The sequence below is a fragment of the Aythya ferina genome, assembly GCF_964211825.1.
Source record: "Aythya ferina genome assembly, chromosome: 4".
Classification (NCBI taxonomy): Eukaryota; Metazoa; Chordata; class Aves; order Anseriformes; family Anatidae; genus Aythya; species Aythya ferina.
The window spans coordinates 62,048,542-62,067,450 of NC_140300.1; the positions used below are offsets into that span (position 1 = coordinate 62,048,542).

At 41.7% G+C, this 18,909-nt stretch overlaps 1 protein-coding gene across 2 annotated transcripts in view; it reads left to right on the top strand.

Moving 5' to 3' along the window:
* The first annotated feature begins 217 nt into the window (after window positions 1-217).
* Window positions 218-18,909, top strand: part of SLC4A4 (solute carrier family 4 member 4) — a 224,422-nt gene continuing 205,730 nt past the window's right edge. The window contains exon 1 of one of the 2 annotated variants that reach the window (XM_084519333.1): window positions 218-344. In XM_084519333.1, the coding sequence (XP_084375459.1) occupies window positions 334-344 (11 nt within the window). In that variant the 5' untranslated portion in view covers window positions 218-333. The remainder of the gene's footprint in view (window positions 345-18,909) is intronic. The other variant, XM_084519335.1, reaches the window with a different exon arrangement.

Sequence of the window (18,909 nt, forward strand, 5' to 3'; positions counted from 1 at the left end):
GAGAAAAAAGCTGCTTGTTGCACTGTGTTAAGCTGGTCCGGTGTCCTGGTGGGAATTCACCTTCCAAGGCCTGCACAGCTAATTGAGAAGAGTATTAAGCTGAGGCCTGGATCATCTGGGCTGCTGACTCTTTCACCTGGCAACTCAGTCCTGTTTTGCTGCGGTTTGGCCCTGGGCCTCTGAGCACAAGATAAATAATCTCTTTTATTTGTCCTAGGCACCTGTACAGCTCCTGGTATGGCTGGCAATGTCTGAGACTCTTGCAATCCTCCAGTGTATGCTGCTGTAAAGCTTCAAGGTGACTTACTCCAGTTATACGTGGAAAGAGCAGAAATGCATCTGAGGTAAAGGAAGTCCACAGCTATGGTTGTGGTCATTGGTTTCTGACCAACCTGTAACCATTATATGCTTCAGCTGTACACACAACTTAATTTTTTTGGCGGGACACATCCATCTTGTGGTTATGTGACGGGAAGAGAGGAAAAACAGACTGGTTCTCTAGTGTTAAGGTAAACAGACATCCTCCGGTATGTTTGGGACAGTGCCTGTGGGCTGAGCAAGTGTGCCCTGGGTTGCAGCCTGGTGGGGAAAAAGTCCCGAGGGAAGAATCTCTGTAGCCCTGTGACTCTGAAGGAAAGTAGCATAAGAATTTCGGGTTGTGCCATGCCTGAGTAACGCCACAGAAGGACCTCTGGTCCCTTCAGGGTTTGAAACGTAGTCTTAACAATGGGACACTGTGTCCGTGCTACTGTTACAAAAGGCTTAAGTTCAAAGACCTGTCAGCATTTAATTACAGTTGACTTTTAAAATAGTCTTTTCTAGGTAAAAGAGCATTTTATTATTAAATCTGAACTTACCTTCACAGACTCAGGAATTCTGAGTTTTTAAATTGACTGCAGAGTCAGTTAAGCACCTAAATCCCTTTTGAGATGAGATCATGCCAGTTCTTTTCATAACAAGGGTGTACAGTGTTTATTCCTCTTTTTCACGGAACTGGCATTTATGGTATTTTTTCCCTCCTTTCTCCTCTCCTCTCTATTCTCTCATAGAATCATAGAATAGAGTTGGAAGGGACCCATAAGGATCATCAAGTCCAACTCCTAGCACCACACAGGTCTACCCAAAAGTTTAGACCACGTGACTAAGTGCACAGTCCAATTGCTTCCTAAATTCAGACAGGCTTGGTGCAGTGACTACTTCACTGGGGAGCCTGTTCCAGTGTGTGATCACCCTCTCAGTGGAGAACCTCCTTCTGATGTCCAGCCTAAACCTCCCCTGCCTCAGCTTGACACTCTTTCCTCCCGCCCCCTTTTTTCGGCCACGCTTCTCTTCTCATCGTCCTTTGGCTCAGATAACTAAAGGGAATGTCTCTTGTTTTATTAAGTTCACTGAGGAACCATTCCGTTCTTAGATATAAGAGCTTTTCCCTAGAATGACTGTATTAAATAATGTTTTGAATGTGTAAACCACAGGAAAATATACAAGGGCATATAATATACTGTGGCAAGCAAACCTGATGCTGTCTGAAAACAAGGGATTCATAAGATTTCAGAAATGGCCACTGTTTGTGGTTATCTGTCCTGTTAGGGATCTGTCCTGCTAGGGGTTGCTACTTTTAGAATCAAGTTCCACTTTGTCTGAGAAATCACCTGCACAACTGAAACAGAGGGAGTTCAGGTACCTTTTTATTTCTGAGAAATCTTAAACCTCATAATCCATAGTTCTTCAAAACGCTGCCTGAAGAATGGGCCACTGGGTGGTGCTGTTGTCTTGTGGCTGACCAGCATAAAAACCCTGGTACTTCAGAGAAATTACTTAAAACATTAAGGAATTCCGCTAGAAAACCTGTCTTGTTATATGGTGATGATCTTGGATTCAACACTGACAAGCATGGTAGTAATGATAGCATTTTACAAGCAATTAATGTCACCTGAACAAGAAGGGAAAGTTAAAGTTGCCTGGTTAGTCAGGAGCATCTGGGAAGTCAGATTCATAAAACTATGGAAAGATTGGCAAACAAAAAATCAACACCACCAGTTTGGATGAAAACTCCAAGCCTCTAAGGCAGTAGGTGGGTAAGGATTTGGTCTAAACAGATGCTTTTGAGTTGTATGTATTTTTTTGAGTAAATTGCTCACCTGAAAATCAGAAGACCAATGAGGAGTTAAAAATGAAGAGGTCAGAAGTTGTTTTGGGAAGGCCATTTATCCCGGAGAACATGCATGAGAAAGTGGGAGGGAGTCTGCTCACAGACTTTTCCAGAGGTGAATAGGAATAACTTTAAAATCAAAGTTACGTGTCTGTACAGTTCACATAGTTAATAAGGCAGAAACAGAAGCATTTCAGAAGAACGTGGCACTTGGCTTTGTGAAAACTTGATTGGTCTAACTTCATTGTAGTTGTTGCCTTGGAGGAGCAGAATTGCAAAGTTTGAGCCTCAGATCTGCTGATCCAAATGGTATTAGGAACAGTGATTGCAAGCAGTCAGGGTTCAAAGTGAGATCATGGAATTAAATCCTGATCTAGCTGATGGTTTGGAGCATTGTCCTGGAGGAAAGTGCTTCTGTGCAAGAAGTATCCCAAACTTAGTTTGCTCTTGTGCTGTGACAAAGATGTTCACTGAGACATTTTTGTTCTAAAAATGTTTGGTGGTATTGAATACCATTGCTTGCAGGTGCACAACCTGAGATTATTTTTTTTGTCCCCTTTGTAGCAGTGAAGAAGGGGAAGACAGTTGTTGGAAACCTTATGCTGTTTAAAAAAAAAAAAAGAAAGAAGAGGGCAGGGCAGCTATCAAGTGTGTCACTGGACTTTACCACAGGACTTTCTAGAGCTCAGACATGTCACTTAATGTTTTAGCATCTGTCTTTTACCATCTGCTTAAAATGAGGCTATTGAGAGTTATCTGTCTCGTTAGGAGGTTAGAAGGAGAAGTAAAGTTTATGGCATACTGTTTAAGGCATGGAATTCCTTCAGAGGAAGAGATTGGAAGTGGACTGCTTCCAAACTCCAATTTTAATGAGCTATGTGACACTTCAGAAAAGGAATAGTTTCTTCATTTTTAATAGTTGCTGTAATTAAAAAAAAAAGTATGCATATATATATATGCATACATACAGACACAAATGTTTTGTCACTGCTTTCTGCAAAGTTTTAGGATACGGAACCCAGAGACATCTGGGTTGTGAAAATCAAGCAGCAGAATGAATTGTTTTAAGGGCTGCCTTGCCACCTGTTCTTTTGAATTTTCTTTTATTTATTTACTTTTTAAAACCCATCATTTTGGGCCAACTATTTGCGAATGACCTAAATCCAAAGAGTGAAAGTGTGAAAGCTGAGAATACAGAGGGTTAAGTGTTTACTTCATGAATTCAGGGCTAGCTCATTGCCTGAGATAGTGTTTCAAATGCAGTCATGCTTCCAGTGCTTTGTTGTCTCAGCAAAAGCTGGTGAGGATGTCATTTGTGGCTGTTTTCCCCCCTGGCATTCAGGGAAGGGCTAACTCTGCCTCTTCAGCTCACAGCCATGACATTTTTAATGACAATTTCTGAACTCTCATTACTCAAAGCTTTCCCTGTTTTGTGCCTGTGCAAAGGTTTAAGAAAGTTTTTAGGTGCTAGTGATAGCCAGAGGGCTGAGAATGTAGCTGAAACTAAATGCTTAGATGGTGTGAGGTGTTACTCTCCTTGTGCTTGTCACAGTGTGCTGCCAGCTACTTTGTCTGCTTGGTGTTGTTTGGACCGAACATGCCTTTACCCCTCTTCGAGAGGAATGCTTGTTGGCACAAGCAGCAACTAGTTTTGATTTCTCAAATGAGAAACTACAGCTACTGCTTTCTTTTCACTAAGTCTTCTGTGACCTTGTAGGTGAAGTCAGCATTTAAATATGAGAGAATGCCTTAAAGTTGCTGTAGGAGCAAGTTTGATGTATGTGGTGTGTTCAGAGTGGCAGCTGATAATAGAGATTGCACTCAATGAAGCAGAAATGCTGATCCCACATTAGGGTGGGCTTGAACATTAGCGGTGAGCTCACGGTAGCATCTATTGACTGAATTGCAAGTTGTCTCACATTTAGTTAATTTTGAACTTGGTGCGTGGAGGATAACCCGAAGAAGATAAACCTGCTCTGCTTGCCCCACTCCTCTTCCCTTCTCAGCCAGAGTGCATCATGATTCACTGGTGACCTGGCGCACGTTTCTATCTTGCTGTCCCAGCAGCAGGGAGCATCTGTTTGTCTGCACCATATGGTTCCCAAAGCCACTTGGGTTGCTGTGTGGGTGAGGTGCTGCTGGTGAAGGAAGGAATTGAAAGAGGATGTGGGTCACTTTTTAATTTTTTTTTTTTTAATTCTTGATCACATATGGGTTATGGCACAATGCCAGTTAAAAAGTAGAGAGCATTTCAAGTTGAGTCATGCCCTGTGCTTATTATAGTTCGGTTGTGGGATTCCAACAGCTTGCCAAACACGAGTGCCTGTCATTAGACAGTCATCCCAGCAGCAAAGCAATCTGCTTTGTGGGTGGGAAGAGCCCCTGACAGCTGGCTTGGGAAGAGCTGATGCCCAGACAAATGGCATGCTGATCCCGAGTAGGAAAGGGCTGAGATGCCAGCCACACAGGACAGGAATTGGCACCAGGCAGGTGTCCCCAGACCCAGTGTCTACCGAAAACAGGCATTTCTCTGCTTTGGTAAATGCTGGCCAAGATAGTAAACACCTGGGTAAAACATCAATAGAACTGATGTAGGTAGGAATGTAACTCTGTTAAGCCTGAGTGCCTATGAGCGTAGCTGGGGAGGTTAATGAAGGCGTCTCTGCAATGTAAGCTGCGTACAGGAAAACTCTGCCGCCCAAAGTTGCTGCTTGCTTGCTGAGCTTTGACCACAAGAATAGCTAATAACTGAGGGAGTTACAGAGCTCTCCAGGAAATGAGCAGTAGGATGGAAGCACTGTGCTGGAGGTTGCTTTTCAGCAGTCAGTATTTTCTAATCTGAGGTTACAGTGCAACATTTAAACAAATAATAAAAAAAAATACAGTTGCAAAAGTGACTTGGAATGCTGAAGGCTAGTTTTGCTTTCTGGTTTTCATTTAGCTCAGAACTGACTTTGAACGTACTTATGTGATGAAGACATCATAGCTGCACAGTTGTTCAGAATGAGGCATGCATTTTAATAGAAGCCTAAGTTGATGTAAGCATCATGCAGAGTGTTCTCAGCACACTGTTAGAACTTCCTGGTAATTGTGTTGGTTAATTTATGGCCAACTGCATTGAAGAATGACCTCTTTCTGAAGTGGTATTTAGTGAGTTTCTTTACTATGGTTTTAGCAAATAATCTCCCAGACTTGGCAGTATGAAAAGTGGCCTCATTGCACAATCTAAAATCTCATTAAAACCAAAAGAAGCCTATAAGTTAATGCAGTAACTTTGATTTATTAACTTGGGGTAATTATAAACTCTTTCCATCTGGATCTTGGCAATGTTTGTCACTAAATGGAGATGCCTGTTGGTACGTATTTACAGGAGGCCTGGGATCTGTAATAAATACTGTAGAGTTCTTTCAGCCAAGTCAACCTCTGATATATCCTTTAGTACCATTAAGCTGCAACTAATTGAAAACCCATCTAAGTAAATGGCTGAAAACAACTTAGGGATGCTGTTACAGAAATAGACAGGAGGCTCTGAAGTGTTGCTAACTCTCTTGGTGTTGGAGGCCTGGCTTACCAGCAGACTCTTCCACGTCGACGCTTTCTGCATTGAAGGGCCAGGCAGAAGGACCTGGCCTCTGCCTGCTTTCGCCCCCAGGTGCCGGCCTCCAGCGCTGGCCGTGGTGCTGAAGGGCAGAGGCACCTGGGGCAGCTGTCCAGGCCCTGTGGGCAACCTGCTCCTGCTGGGGGCAACTGGGAGGTCAGACGGCTGCTTGGTGGTGGCTGTGTGGGGCACAGCTGTCTCTCCCTCCCTCTGATGTGTTTGGAAGTTCTGGAGCTGTGCTGGGAATGCCCTTGCCTCCTTTCTTCATTCTGCAAGAGTGGCAGATCATCCTGGAGGGATTTCAAATGGAGTGTGGTTTATCAAAAAGTGCAGCATTCCTGCTGGGTCTCATTTAAACCAGCTGAAGGTTTGGAATGCAGTTGGTGTTTGTTCTCAAAATGTAGAAAAATGGGTATCCGAAAGACCTTGTGATCAGATGTGCAATTGCTTACTTGCCTGGAAATTGTGTCTCTTCTAAGAGTTGCTTTGGGACTTCAGAGTGAAGTCTTTTAATGGGAGGGATGATGCAACCCACATAGCATTAGCCCCGGAACTGCATTTCTGTGCTAGAAATTTTTACCTGTATAGAGTGGAGAAGAAAATTCATCTTGTTTCCTTATGCTTATTTGTTTGAATGACTACATGTGTTCAGGATAGGTGTTACATTATGTGGCAAGAAGGATCACTGACATATTCAGAGCAAGTTTTTCCAGCTCTTAGGTTTCTGCAACTGTAGACTGTGAGGGTGCAGGCTTAGCTAGCAGTACTAACAGCAGTGTTTTCAGATGGTTCATCTTTGGTCTTCTTCCAGCCTCTATTCCTGTGTAAAAGTTGTCATACAAAACACCTTGCAAGGGCTGATCCCTACAACAATAAGCAATTAAAAGGAAGAGCTGGATCCTCATTCTGGTAGAAAAGTGAAGCCAGAGGCTGAGTTTCCAAGCAACTGTGTTTCTTTGATGCCCTTGATAACAGTAATAACAGTAAAGGTCATGATGGCTCTGCCATCCTGAGTCATGCTGTTGCTTGCTTAGAACAGTGAACCCTGCTGAGACTCAGATCAGGTACATCTGATAAGGGTGGCAGAACCAATGTGTTTATTTCCAGAATGTGTCAGAGAACCTGTTTCTGGTCCTTGCTCTTTTATAAAAGGCAGGTATTTATTTACATGGTCTGAGACTCAAAGGCTTCTTCCGTAAAAGGGAGTTAATACACTAGAGCAGTTCTTACTTTTCCTTCCCCTGCTGCATGTTGATGGCATGAGATTTTAGTAAGAAGGGGAATGGGATGTTGTGAAGTTCCTGATCTAAGATTCTACTGTTACCAAGAAAAGCAGTTTCACCCTGACCCTATTTGCACGTTCCTGTCCCTTTCCCCATTGTGTTGGGGGAGCGGGGTAAGTTGGGATTAAGCCCCAGAGTTCTGGTTACTGTCCTTCTTGCTCTCATCATAGGTTAGAGAGATTATTTGTCCTTGGTAGGACTGAATCTGAGGTCAAGTACATCTATGGATATATTGCTTTAGACAGCAGTTGGTTACCTCTCAAAGAATGAAATTGTAAATCATGGTGATTTAAAGTATTATTTTGCACTGATACTGTGTATTACAAAGTATTATGCAATGGGCACGGAAATATAACAAACTATTTGTAAACAGTCAACAGCGTGTTTTTGCTTTGCGTGATAATCAACCCTGAGGAAAACAAAAGAAATCAAGGATTTCATTGATAGCCTTACACTGAAGAGAAAGCAAGTTGAAAAACTTTAAATGGATCAAACATGGATCTGTGCCTGGGTTTAGGATATTTATATATTTAAAATACTTGCAGAAGCTTTGAAAATGCATTGAGAACACTACATTTCCATTCAAAGTATAGATAATATATATTAGAAATCTTTGAGCTTTTCAAGCAAGTAAAAACTAAACATCAGGAAATCCGGATGCACTAACAGGCTGTTGTTGCAAAATCATTACTTCAGTTGGAAGTAACAAAGCACCAATAATGTATAAACTGGGAAAGGTCTTTATTTTAGAAATCTGATTTCACATTCTGGTGGTGGTGGTTGTTTTGACTTACTTGTTTTTAACACAAATGTCTGTACAGCCATAAATTTGTTATACAAATTTTTGTTACTTCTGTCCTCAGTGGATTCAAACATGGTGGGACACAACTTACAAGTGCAATAAAACTCTTTTGTGTTAATGAAGATAGTCTTTCCTTAGCAGAAGGATAGCTGAACACAACCTGAGGTTACTGATAGACACTTGTCTGTTGTTATTGCCAGGACTATGTGACTGTGACACATTTTTGGTCATTGCACAACTACACCTTCTGCAGTACCATGCTGTAAAGCAAGGTGATAAATGCTGGAGGTCAGTGACTGGTACTCTGTACAGTGTCCATATGGGGTACCCTGTATGAGTTGGGCACTGCTCTGTAACTGAGGTGAGTCCATTCTATGCTGCTGCTGTTTCCATTGTCTCTTTTTATAGAAGATCCACAACATAATTACTGTCTTGCAGCTGGTAACGGAGGGAGGTAACATAACTGTGGATGCAGGCAAATGTGTCTTCTTTCTCAAGATATTTAATGTGTGTTACCTATTCAATTCCATATGGCTGAGGAAAGCCATATGGACTTCTTTAAGAGACATAACAGGAACGAATGAGCAACTTGTATTTTCCTTTTTCTGTTTCCTATACTGCAGATAAATCATATTTATGTTACTGATAGGATGCTGAAAGAGAAAAAGTAGGCCAACTTTTTCATGTCCCAGATTGTCCAAGTTTTCAATCTGATCACAGACCCTGTAAGCAGTACTTAAAGTCGGTGTGCACAATGGTGGTAGAAGCTTTAAAGACCACACAGGTGAAAGAAGTTAGTCTAGTAGGACTGAAAACTGTTTTCCTCTTTCTGTCTCCTCCATTAAGTCACCATTAATTTATTAACTGGGAGAGGAAAGGGGGTAGATCTGGTGTTCCTGGAAAAGATGCTGCACCAGATGCTGCATATCGCTGCTTTTTCATTGTAAAGTTTCCTTGTCTGGTGCTGCATGCGTGATAACTGTTAGTTGGTGATGAGTGATTGAATAGGGATGACCAATGATCAAGAGTGAGAGGTAGTGTATTCTTACAGAGGAGTTCAAGATCAGAAGACCGGACAGGTGAGCGGAGCACTGCGGAAAACAAGATATGGTGGATGAGAGTGTTTCTGTAGTACTGGAGTTTAATGATCTCACCAGACAAAGGCAGATAGGGAAAGGTTAAAGCCTGAATAGAATAGTCAGCTTTTCCTGCCAGACCACGCTTGTCCAGGATAGGCAGAAGAGAAGTGAATAAGAAGAGGCAGATATAAGTGGTCCCTTCCAAAAAAGGGAGAACATGGGATTATGAAGCCAAGCCTTGAAATCTGTCCTAGAGCCTGCAGGAGAGATCCTGGGACTATTTCTGTAAGCAGAGACTCTCGCAAGGATCATGGAGAATGTGTTTTAGTTGCCAAGGGAGCAGGAATATGCAACTTAGTAGATGAGGGATTTTACCAACAAAGGTTAGAAAACTGCAAGATCTGGATGCTTTTGTAGTTTTAGGCATTTCTCTATACAGATCTAAGACAGGCTGTTTAAAGACTTCCAGGAATGCTTGGTCACAAAATAAATGTGGATGCTAAACATTTCTTAAATATTATATCTTTCTGGCTGCTTTGGTAAGAAATGCCTGAATTGTTCTGCTTGCCACGAGAATGCAGCCTATTCTGGGAGACAGGCTAAAGCTCAGTAAGCAGCTATGAAAAGTACAGTAGCTTGGGACTTAAGTGGAGGAATTTGTACAGCTGCAGTGCAGTCCTCTATATAGATTGTCACTCCAGTGTTACACCATTGTATATAGGAAAGATGTGTTATGTCCATGGGAGCTGTGTTGAGTGCTATTTTCTGACACAGCACCTTCAGCAGCAAAAGAAAATACCGTGTTTGTTTGGTGATCAAAGCTACCTTTGGGGAAATTTAGCTACCCGAGGAGTTTAACAAGGCTCACCTAAAAGTTATGGCATTGTCTGATGACACCAGAAATATTCAAAGTGACTCAACAGAATGCAGGGCTGTTGCACTATAATAGTTGCTTTCTCTTTTTGCTTGATATTTTGAGAACTTCTTCCGCACATTTGACTGAAACCTACTTCTCTTGTAAGTTGACTGTTAGGTAGCACAAGGTGGGAAATGGATATGCAGAAGGATGATGGGGATGAGAAAGAACTCTTCCAAAGAGGTGCCCAGAATTGTTTTCCATTTCAATAGTCTGATTAGGTTCAGGTGACTATTAAGCATATGGGAGAAGATACATACAACTCTTGAACCTGTAAGATTAGTATCCTCTGAAAAGTATGGGATCATCGTTGGGAGCTCTAAGGACAATTTTAGTCCTCCCGTTGTAGAACAGCATGGCATCACCAAGTGACTAAGAAGTGAGAATCAACTCGCCCTGCTCCAGCAATATTAAGTTCCCTTTGGTTTTATTTATATATTAAACTGCCACTTTTCATGCTTATACAGTTCTGTTAGCATTTCGGGTTAGTTGTGCTGTATTCATAACAGCAATTTGTATAAGGGTTCAAGAGGTCTTGATGCTTGTATTATCCTTACATCTGTGGAAAGCAACGTGGAAGGTAGCTTGTCTTATAAATACCAGTCTTTGTGAGAGGGCTGCATATGGGGGGTGGTGTCGTTTTTATCAAAATAATTAGGGACAGGAAAGAATAGTTATGTTTTCCTGGAGTACTCTGGGGGTCTTTGTACAAACACATTTTTCCTAAAGGTTATGTAGACTCAGAGAAACTTCTGAATCCATATCTGAAGATTTTTGAACTTTCTTTTACAAATGTGTTTAGACAAACGAATGTGGTAAGCACATTGAGATTTTATTGTGTGTGGTTGTCATATAGGTTTTTGTTCCGACTGTTCAGATTTGCAAGCAGTATTGCGGGAATGTCATAGATGAAATGCCGTGGGCTGCAATGGTGGTAGCGCGTTCTTGCTGCTTCCTGGTATTCAATAAAACCAGTGGACTTAAAATAAATCATGTTCAACTGCTTTAATTTTAGTGTAAAATTAAGATAACTTGTTGACTTAGCTTTATTGTTCCAAAGAATACAGCATTACCCAAGAAACCAGCAGGACGCATAGATGTGTTCTGCTGGAGAGGGTTCACACAGTATTCACCATAAATTGTTGTCTGTTGCTATGATACAATCCGAGAAGATCAAATGGTACATAAACATTGCGCAAGTCATCAAAGAGATCAAGTAATGTATATAGATAAGGGATGGAAGTAATTGTGGCATTGGTAGAGACCGGGAAGAGAGGCTCTTGATTTGAAGAACAGTATCAAAACGCGTGAGCAAAACAGAGGTAGATTAAGAACCTTGATGCTGGCAGAAAAAGAGGATGCCACATAGGTAGGAAGGAATAGGCATCCTGGTTAAAATGCTAGCAAAAGTTTTTGTAGGAATCTCTACCCACAATTTTTTTGGCCTGCAGTATCTTAGAAGGATTCCTCTTTCTTCCTATACAGGGTAGTCTAGACAGCTTCCTAAGGACACCTTCCTACAAAAATATTTATGGCACATGTTTAAAAAATGTAGAATAAAATAAGAAAAAAAAAAACAATTTTGTTGATTAGTTAGATGGTTCTTCGTCTTAAAAAGATGACTACTGTCTTTGCCATGACTGCTTTTGCTAATGTGATTTTTTTCATTGTGACAGAGCAGCTAGGTAACAACAGAGTTGTCTTCCCAGATCAGCCCAGATTCCTGCCAGCTGTTTGTTTCTTTCATGTATTTATGCAGATTTATTATGTCCATTCTTGTCTTCCCTTAGCACAAGAGATGAAACAGGAGATAAACCACTCATGCCTGCAGCAGCACTCCCTAGTTGCCTAACTGCCTATTCTTCTTCCAGACGCACCTTACTCCATCCCACACTGGGGAAAGTGCTGTGGTGAATAGCCTGGCTTTGTACTGTGTTCTCAGGGTCAGCGAATGGAGAGTCTGGCAGGTTGACAGAAGAGGGAGGATTTTCTAGGCAGCCATTAAATCACCACTGAAAATGCCTTGCCACTCAATCTCAAATAAGAGGGAGTACTCTAAACTCTTCGGTTGACTAGCTGAAAATAACAAAACAAAAAAAGATACTGGGGGGGTCTGTTTTAGAGCTCTTGTTTTTGGTGACCTTTTAACAATGCACAGCAGGACTGAAGTTAGCAGTGGTCAAGTTCCCTGGATTTAGAAAAATGAAACCTATTTTCAGAAGCTGGACTACTTTGTCCGGTGATATCTGTGGCATGCGACATTTTACAGCATTCCAGTGACGACAAATGTGACAACTAGGTGTCAGCATGGAGAGGAAGAAGCCTTTCTTATGTCTTTGCATCACATAAGTTCCCTCATGTTTTGAGTTGTGGCGTCTTTGTTGATTAGTCATGCACAAGTGTGAGAAGAAATAGTACAGAGCTAATTATAATCACTTGTAGATCTTGCAGCAACTCCAGCAATAATTTTAAGGATATGAAAAAATATAACAGCATGGATAGAGTGAAACTTTGTATATCTGGTTGGAAGGGAAGAGAAAATGAAGATGGAAAAAAATAATACTTGGATGTAGAGCACCACAAGAATTGTATCTGAATGGTATGCCCAGAAGACAGGGGTCTGGCTACTAGTTAACAACCAAGGAGGTACGCAGGTTGTTCATGTCCAGCTTTTCCTCCAAAATCACATGTGCCCTGCTTAATAATGAGGAGCGGGTCAATTCAAGAAATATCTCTGTCTGACCAGCTTGAAAGTTTCCATCCATTCCCTGGAGATGAGGACTGAATAAGCAGAATCGCTGATATCGGGAAAAAGAAGGGAGGGGCCTGCAGTTTTCATAATTGAATTATTTTACATTGGCTTGAAAAGGAAGGTCATTCCTTGCAGGTTATCTTCATGGCTGTGTTCTTCTCCCCCCTTGCCCCTCCATCTCCAATTCTAAGGCCCATTTAACAATTGTTTTTTTGTTTTTTGTTTTTTTTTTACCAGATACCCTTCGTAGTCTAGTAGGCTCTTTCTGCTCCTACCTTTGCAATAAGGCTGTCAAAATCAGAAAGAGGGAATTTCTTGCAGGGAGAAGAACAGGGCTTAGGCTTCCTTTTTATCCCACTTATATGCCAGCAGCTGGGAGATGAGAACAGAAAGTGATTCAAGCAGTGATCAAGTCCTTTAATGGTGGAAGGCAGATGGGAGAGGGTAGATGACACTATTGGGAAGGTACTACTAGCTTAGTAAAGCAAATCTTGATTGATTGATTGCTCTCCAATATGAAAATAAATAAATAAATCAAAGGTTTACTGAACCATGGAGAGGGATTGATAGGGATTGATTGTTGTTTAAACAGCATTTGGCTGTGTTGAAATTTTTTCAGGATTTGGAAATTTAGTTTGAATAGTTTCTCTATGGATCAGTAGATGATGCACACATTTTTGGAGTTTGGTGCTGTTTTGGAACTGAAATGCAAAATGCCCCAGGTCTCTGTGGTAGTGAGCTTATAGATGCAGCCCTCAAGCCATAATGCCCTCCTGCAAAGCTATGTGCAAAGAAGTGTTGGAATAGAAAGGCCTGTAAATATTCTGCTGATATTTGGGAACTTGGAAAAGTAGTTATTGAAGAAGGAATTTCTGATGAAATTTCTGGTTGCGCAGGAGTGTGAACTATTTCTAACTACCTTGCTATGTCCTGAATGTGAAATAGGCTTTAGAAAATTGTTACATCAAAAGGTCTCACAGAATTATCTGCTTAAACCATGTGCTCTTACACCCCACCTGTAGTCTTAGCAACAGGAATGAGTGGTGTTATCCTGTGAAAGGCAGGTCTTGTATGTTACGTATTGCAATTTGGGGAGCTGTAAGTCTCCTGTGTCTCTTCTATCTGTGATTCTCATTATCAAAAAAAAACAAGCACATAAAAATTCTTCCCCTAAGATTTATCACTGCTGTTGGATAAACCACGTTGTATTTCGGTTTGCCATGTGCCAAAAGAGTGAACAGCAAAAGATAAATAGAGATCCCATGAGAGTGACGGAAATTTGTAAGAGCTCTCAAGAGGCAAAAGAACTGGATGCTCTGTCATGTGCTCTGATGGCCAGTGTGCTGACTGAAGAATAATTAGGGGCTCTGATCTTTTTGGAACAGTCAAGCTCCTACACATGAAAAAGGACATGTTGCTTTATTCCTCCTTGTCTTTCTTTGCTTTCCTGTCACTTCCCTGTCGAGACCTAATTTGTCTATAAGCTCCTCAAGCCAGGGATTCTTCCACCAAAGGCACAACAGGACTGCGAGTCCTACTTGGGTTCTTCTATAATAGTCTGACAAATGATGATAAAACATTTGTTGCCTCCCTGGCAGCCAGAGCCTTGTGTCTGCACAGCTGATTTCTTTGAACCAGTGCCTTCCTCCTCCTCTTGAGAAAGCAAGCTCAAAGGTTTTCAAAACCTGAGTTTTGCTATTTTTAACTTGATGCATTAGGTGTGTCAAGTTGTGTCTATCTGCTGTGCTCTGTAGCTTATTTAAAATCTGTAGAGACAATAATATGCTGACAAATGTTACGCTTTTTGCTTCTGACTTAGAAAAACAAATAGAAACTTAAGTTTTTAATTTTGTTTACTACTCAGTGCCTCAGACTATTCAAGTATTTTAAAAAAAAACAAAGCAAGGAGAGGAAAAAATGTTAACAGGAAAAGTCCCTAAGGAGTTCCTTAGGAAATCCTTGAAGTTGTAAATTGGTGTATAACTTCAAATATTTCAGAAAAATGAACCTGTACTTTTAAGGAGGATATGCCCTATTTTTCTTCCAGGATGGCTGAAATGCATGGCTGAGAATACTCTCCCTTCACTTCAGGGCCTTTGCTCTTTTGTGTTCCTTAATTCTCAGACTCTTCAGAGAAGGCAGTTATCCTTGGTGTTTGTGCAATGGGAGTTAAGGCATAGAGAAGTTAATGAAACTTTGCCAGCGTTTCTGGGCAAGTCAGCAGTTTTTTCTGAAATTCATGTCAGGGCCTCTGACTGAAAACCTGGTCCCAGTAGCAAAATAACTGAGAGGGGCAAGTTTCTGCACTTCCTTTCTGCTAATAATGCACATAAATGAATTTCTACTGATGTTCTCAAAGTGCATTGTAAAAGGAGTCAAGGATCTTTATTCCGATTGTAAGGACAGGGCAAGTCAGACCACGTGCAACAGCACAGCATTGCTCAGGATGCTTCAGCAGGACAGTGGCATCCTCAGGAATAAAATCTACATTCTCCGTGTCTCAGATGAGTGCCCCAGCCACTAGGCGCCTCTGCCATCCCCTGCTACACAACACTTGTGCAAGCAGCTTGTCATCTCTAGGCAGGATCTGAGAGGAATAAATGGCAGCACTGTTCGCATGCTAGCCGGGCAGTCATTTTCTTCAGTGCACTGCCTGCATGTAACCTGAGATGGTGGAAGCAATGTGTGCAATGTTATACAAGAACCAGTGCGGTGAGGACAACGCATTTCTATAAATACAAGCTGCTAGAGCAATCTAGATGGTGTAATTCCTCTCACAGATACAGGATTTTGTTGTTTCTGAAGGGCTGGGACAAGTACCCTCCTTAGGCAAGCAGAAGCTATGACTTAGAGCGTAGACATTCTTCTGTTTCTTTGAATGCTGTTTTTCCTTTCCTTCCATCAGCAGTCTTAATTTTGGGCTAATTATATCCCTGCTTTTTCTCCTCTCTGTTGTTTCCTTTCTATTTTATCCACTGCTGTGGTGGGACTGTGGGGGCCTCTGAGTAATCTCTGCAGGTCTAACTCTGCACTTCAGGGTTGCTTTAAGTCAACTGTGTCTGACTGAGCAGGAATGGTGACAGGCCCTTACTAGAGCTCTTGACAATCCTTCCCCTAATATTAACTAAAAATCAGAGGAATACAATATGTTGAGAAAGCACGTGGTACAAGTCTTCATTCCTGACAGGGTATGTGTAAGCTAGTAATAACATAACATACAGATGTAATGACTCTTCTTTAAAGAGATCCACGCTGCTACCTCGACAACAGATAAAACAGGATCATCAACTTTATTATTAGTGTTTTAAACACCTCAGAATAAATGTGTTTGGGACTGAATTTTGTAAGTTTTCCAAGAGAGCGCATTGCTTTTAGTAGGGATTTAGAGGGCAGTACTGATACACACATGCACAAAAGCTAGTAGAATGGGATGGAGCTGGCTTGAGCAGTGATCTGACTCCAGCCTGGCATCCCTGTGAGGTTACAAGCCCTCATTTTGGTGCCAGAGTTTTGGCAAGAAGAATTGGTGCGAACAGCTTCTTCCTCTCTAGCCAAAGGGCCTTGCAGGAAGGAGCGCAGAGCTGGGCATGGAGCTCAGATAGAGGCTTGCACTGCTTGGTCCCTAGGGGCTGGGCAGGCGTCTCAGTTCTCTGGCTTCTCAGCCGGGTGGGAGTGATGGGCCTATGATATTGAAAGGAGCAGAAAAAAGTGACTTGCAAAGAGAGGTAACCAGGAGAGAGGCTGAGGACTGCTTTCTTCTGGCATCTGCTATAGCTGAACACAGGCAGCTGAGCTGGGAGAGAGCTTGCATGTGTGTCTCAGAAAAGGAATGCCTGGTACCTCTTCTCTTCTTGTCACTTGCAGGTAAAGAGACACTACTAGCAATGTCTTGAATTTACCTAAGGAGAGCAGGTGAACTGCTGTGCAAGGAGCTCTACCTCAGCTTTCAAACACATCTTTTCAGGATGAACTCCCTGCATTCAGAGTGCATTCCTACCTCAGCTTTACACCAATTTCCTGGCACCTGGTGTATTCCTCGCCTCAGCAGCTGCAGGTTTTGTATGTCCTGTGCTGCAAAGCAGGCTCTCAAGAGAAGGAATTGGCTTTCACTTAACCTTTGTATATTGTTCTGTGATTTATTTTTAAAGATGCTTCCCAAGTGCTCAATGCCACAATGTGCTGTGGTATGCCCTATTACTTGTCTGAAAATTGTTCTAGCTGTAGCAGCCAGAAACGTACATTTTAATACTCAGTTAAAAATAGCTTTGTTTGTTTTAAAGCACCCTCCCCTACTTGGTATTAATTTCCATGGAGTTGAAGAATTAGAAATTCTCTTGGTTTCTGTGATGGCTGCAGACTGAATTTGGAATAGCACCTCTTCCAAGCCGAATTTTAATGACATCAACAGTAAGTTTCTTCCAATATACCGAAATCCTTACCATGATATGCCTTAAAGGAGACATAACTAATGAATACTCTTCAGTGTTCTATGTTTTCTCACTCTTCTTTTCTGTCCTTTCTTTTACGTTTGGGTTGAATGCAATTCAATTCTTTATTAGGTGTTCTTGGACTGGTAGCGATACTGCTTTGGCTTTCTTCCTAAGCAAAAGTTAATGTAAAGGTGCCATTACAGCTTTGCAAAGGAAGAGAAGAAAAAAAACACCATACACACACACAAAAAAAACCCTAACCAAAAACGGTATAACCTGACAGGCTAGTTATCAGGCTGTGGTTACATATTGAGGTGTATCAGACTTGTATGTTATCAGATAGATTGGCAGTATCAGCTTCTTTTGAACCAGGCATGACAACACAGTCATGTTTCTGTTTCGTAAACCAGAATACATTAGAGCACATGGTAGCTGAGCTGGCTGCAGGAGAAAAGATGATAATCTAGTCAGTCTTGAACATTGTTCCATAAAACATGCATTGGTATGGTGAGGTTGTGCAGCCTGGTGCTTTCTTTTTTGCCATGTGGCCGTGGAGTTCTTGTTCTGCTGCAATGCCCCCCAAAATCAGGCTTGCTGTTTTCTGGCACTACAACTTATATTCCTCATTTGTGTTGCGAAGTTTGGCGAGTTACTTGGAGAGCTTTGAGTGGGAAGATGTAGTGACAAGGTTGGGAGAAACCTTGTTGAAGGACCTGCATGTTAAGAGCTACCTTAGAGCTGAGATAAATGTAAGGTCCCTGGTAAACTTTGTTACTTTAGCGGGCATCAGAAATGCTTTTGAGAGGCTGCAGCTGTATATCCAGGCTTGAAAATGAGCTGGAATACTCAGAGCATACATCGTGAGCAGCTTAAGAAATTGCTGAAATGAGGCAATAGGAGGGTTGGAACTGTCTGTAAACAGGAGAGAGCAAAAATATGAGTGTAACAAGGGGAGAAAGTGCTTGGAGATGGGTCAGGTGGTCTTGTGAGGTAGAGAAGGAAGGCTTCTCTGCATCAGGTACTCTCTGAAAGACACTGGAGGCTGCAAGCCCAGAACCTACTGCCTTTTATTTCATTCCACTACTGCTTAAGGGAACAATACCTTGGGTGGCTTTGTAAAGAAAAGGCCTTGTACCATAGTGTTCAAACCTGATGAGATTTTCTTTTCCAGTAGAAACTCTCAATCAGTTAATTTTCAGAGTCAAAAACCAGACGATGCTTTCTGCATTACACTGCTGTCTTGCTGGTCTGAATGTTCTTTCTGTTCTGTATTACCATTCTTTAAATAACTGATCTTTGGTTTTAAAACTTATTTCCTCTACTTCCCCAAAATTTCTAGAAAAATATTAGCAAGTAAAAGTAAGCATTATGAAGAGTTAATTATAAAATCTCCTATATTTTCCTATAAAATTAGAAAATCTCCTCTGAGCCTTAACTGAGGGCTAATAATGAGTTTCCATTGCCTGGAAGCATGTTACCATGTCATAGAGGAGAAACTGGGTGAGGTGCTGGAGTGGGGCTGAAGTTGGTTTTGTTCCATCCGTGCTGCAGATGAATAAATCAGTTTTTTGTACTTCCATCTGTAAATGACAGATGATAGCACCTCCTTAGCATGCCTGGTCCACTAAACATTTTGGAGCAGAGGCTGTCTCTGAGGCTTTGTACAGCACAGCAGGGTCTCAGTTAGAGCAGGGTGCTGGCAAGCTCCATGCAATAACATCCAAATGTTATAGTCAATGCTCTTGTTTCCACAGCTACACATGCCACAGCAACTTTTTTCCTTTTTTACAAAAAGGACTTGAGCCATACATGATCTGAGCTGATTCATGTTGGAAATGAAACTATTTCCAGAAGACTTACAGCCTTCAAGATGGAGGGGAGATAGGTATTCCTTGGAAAC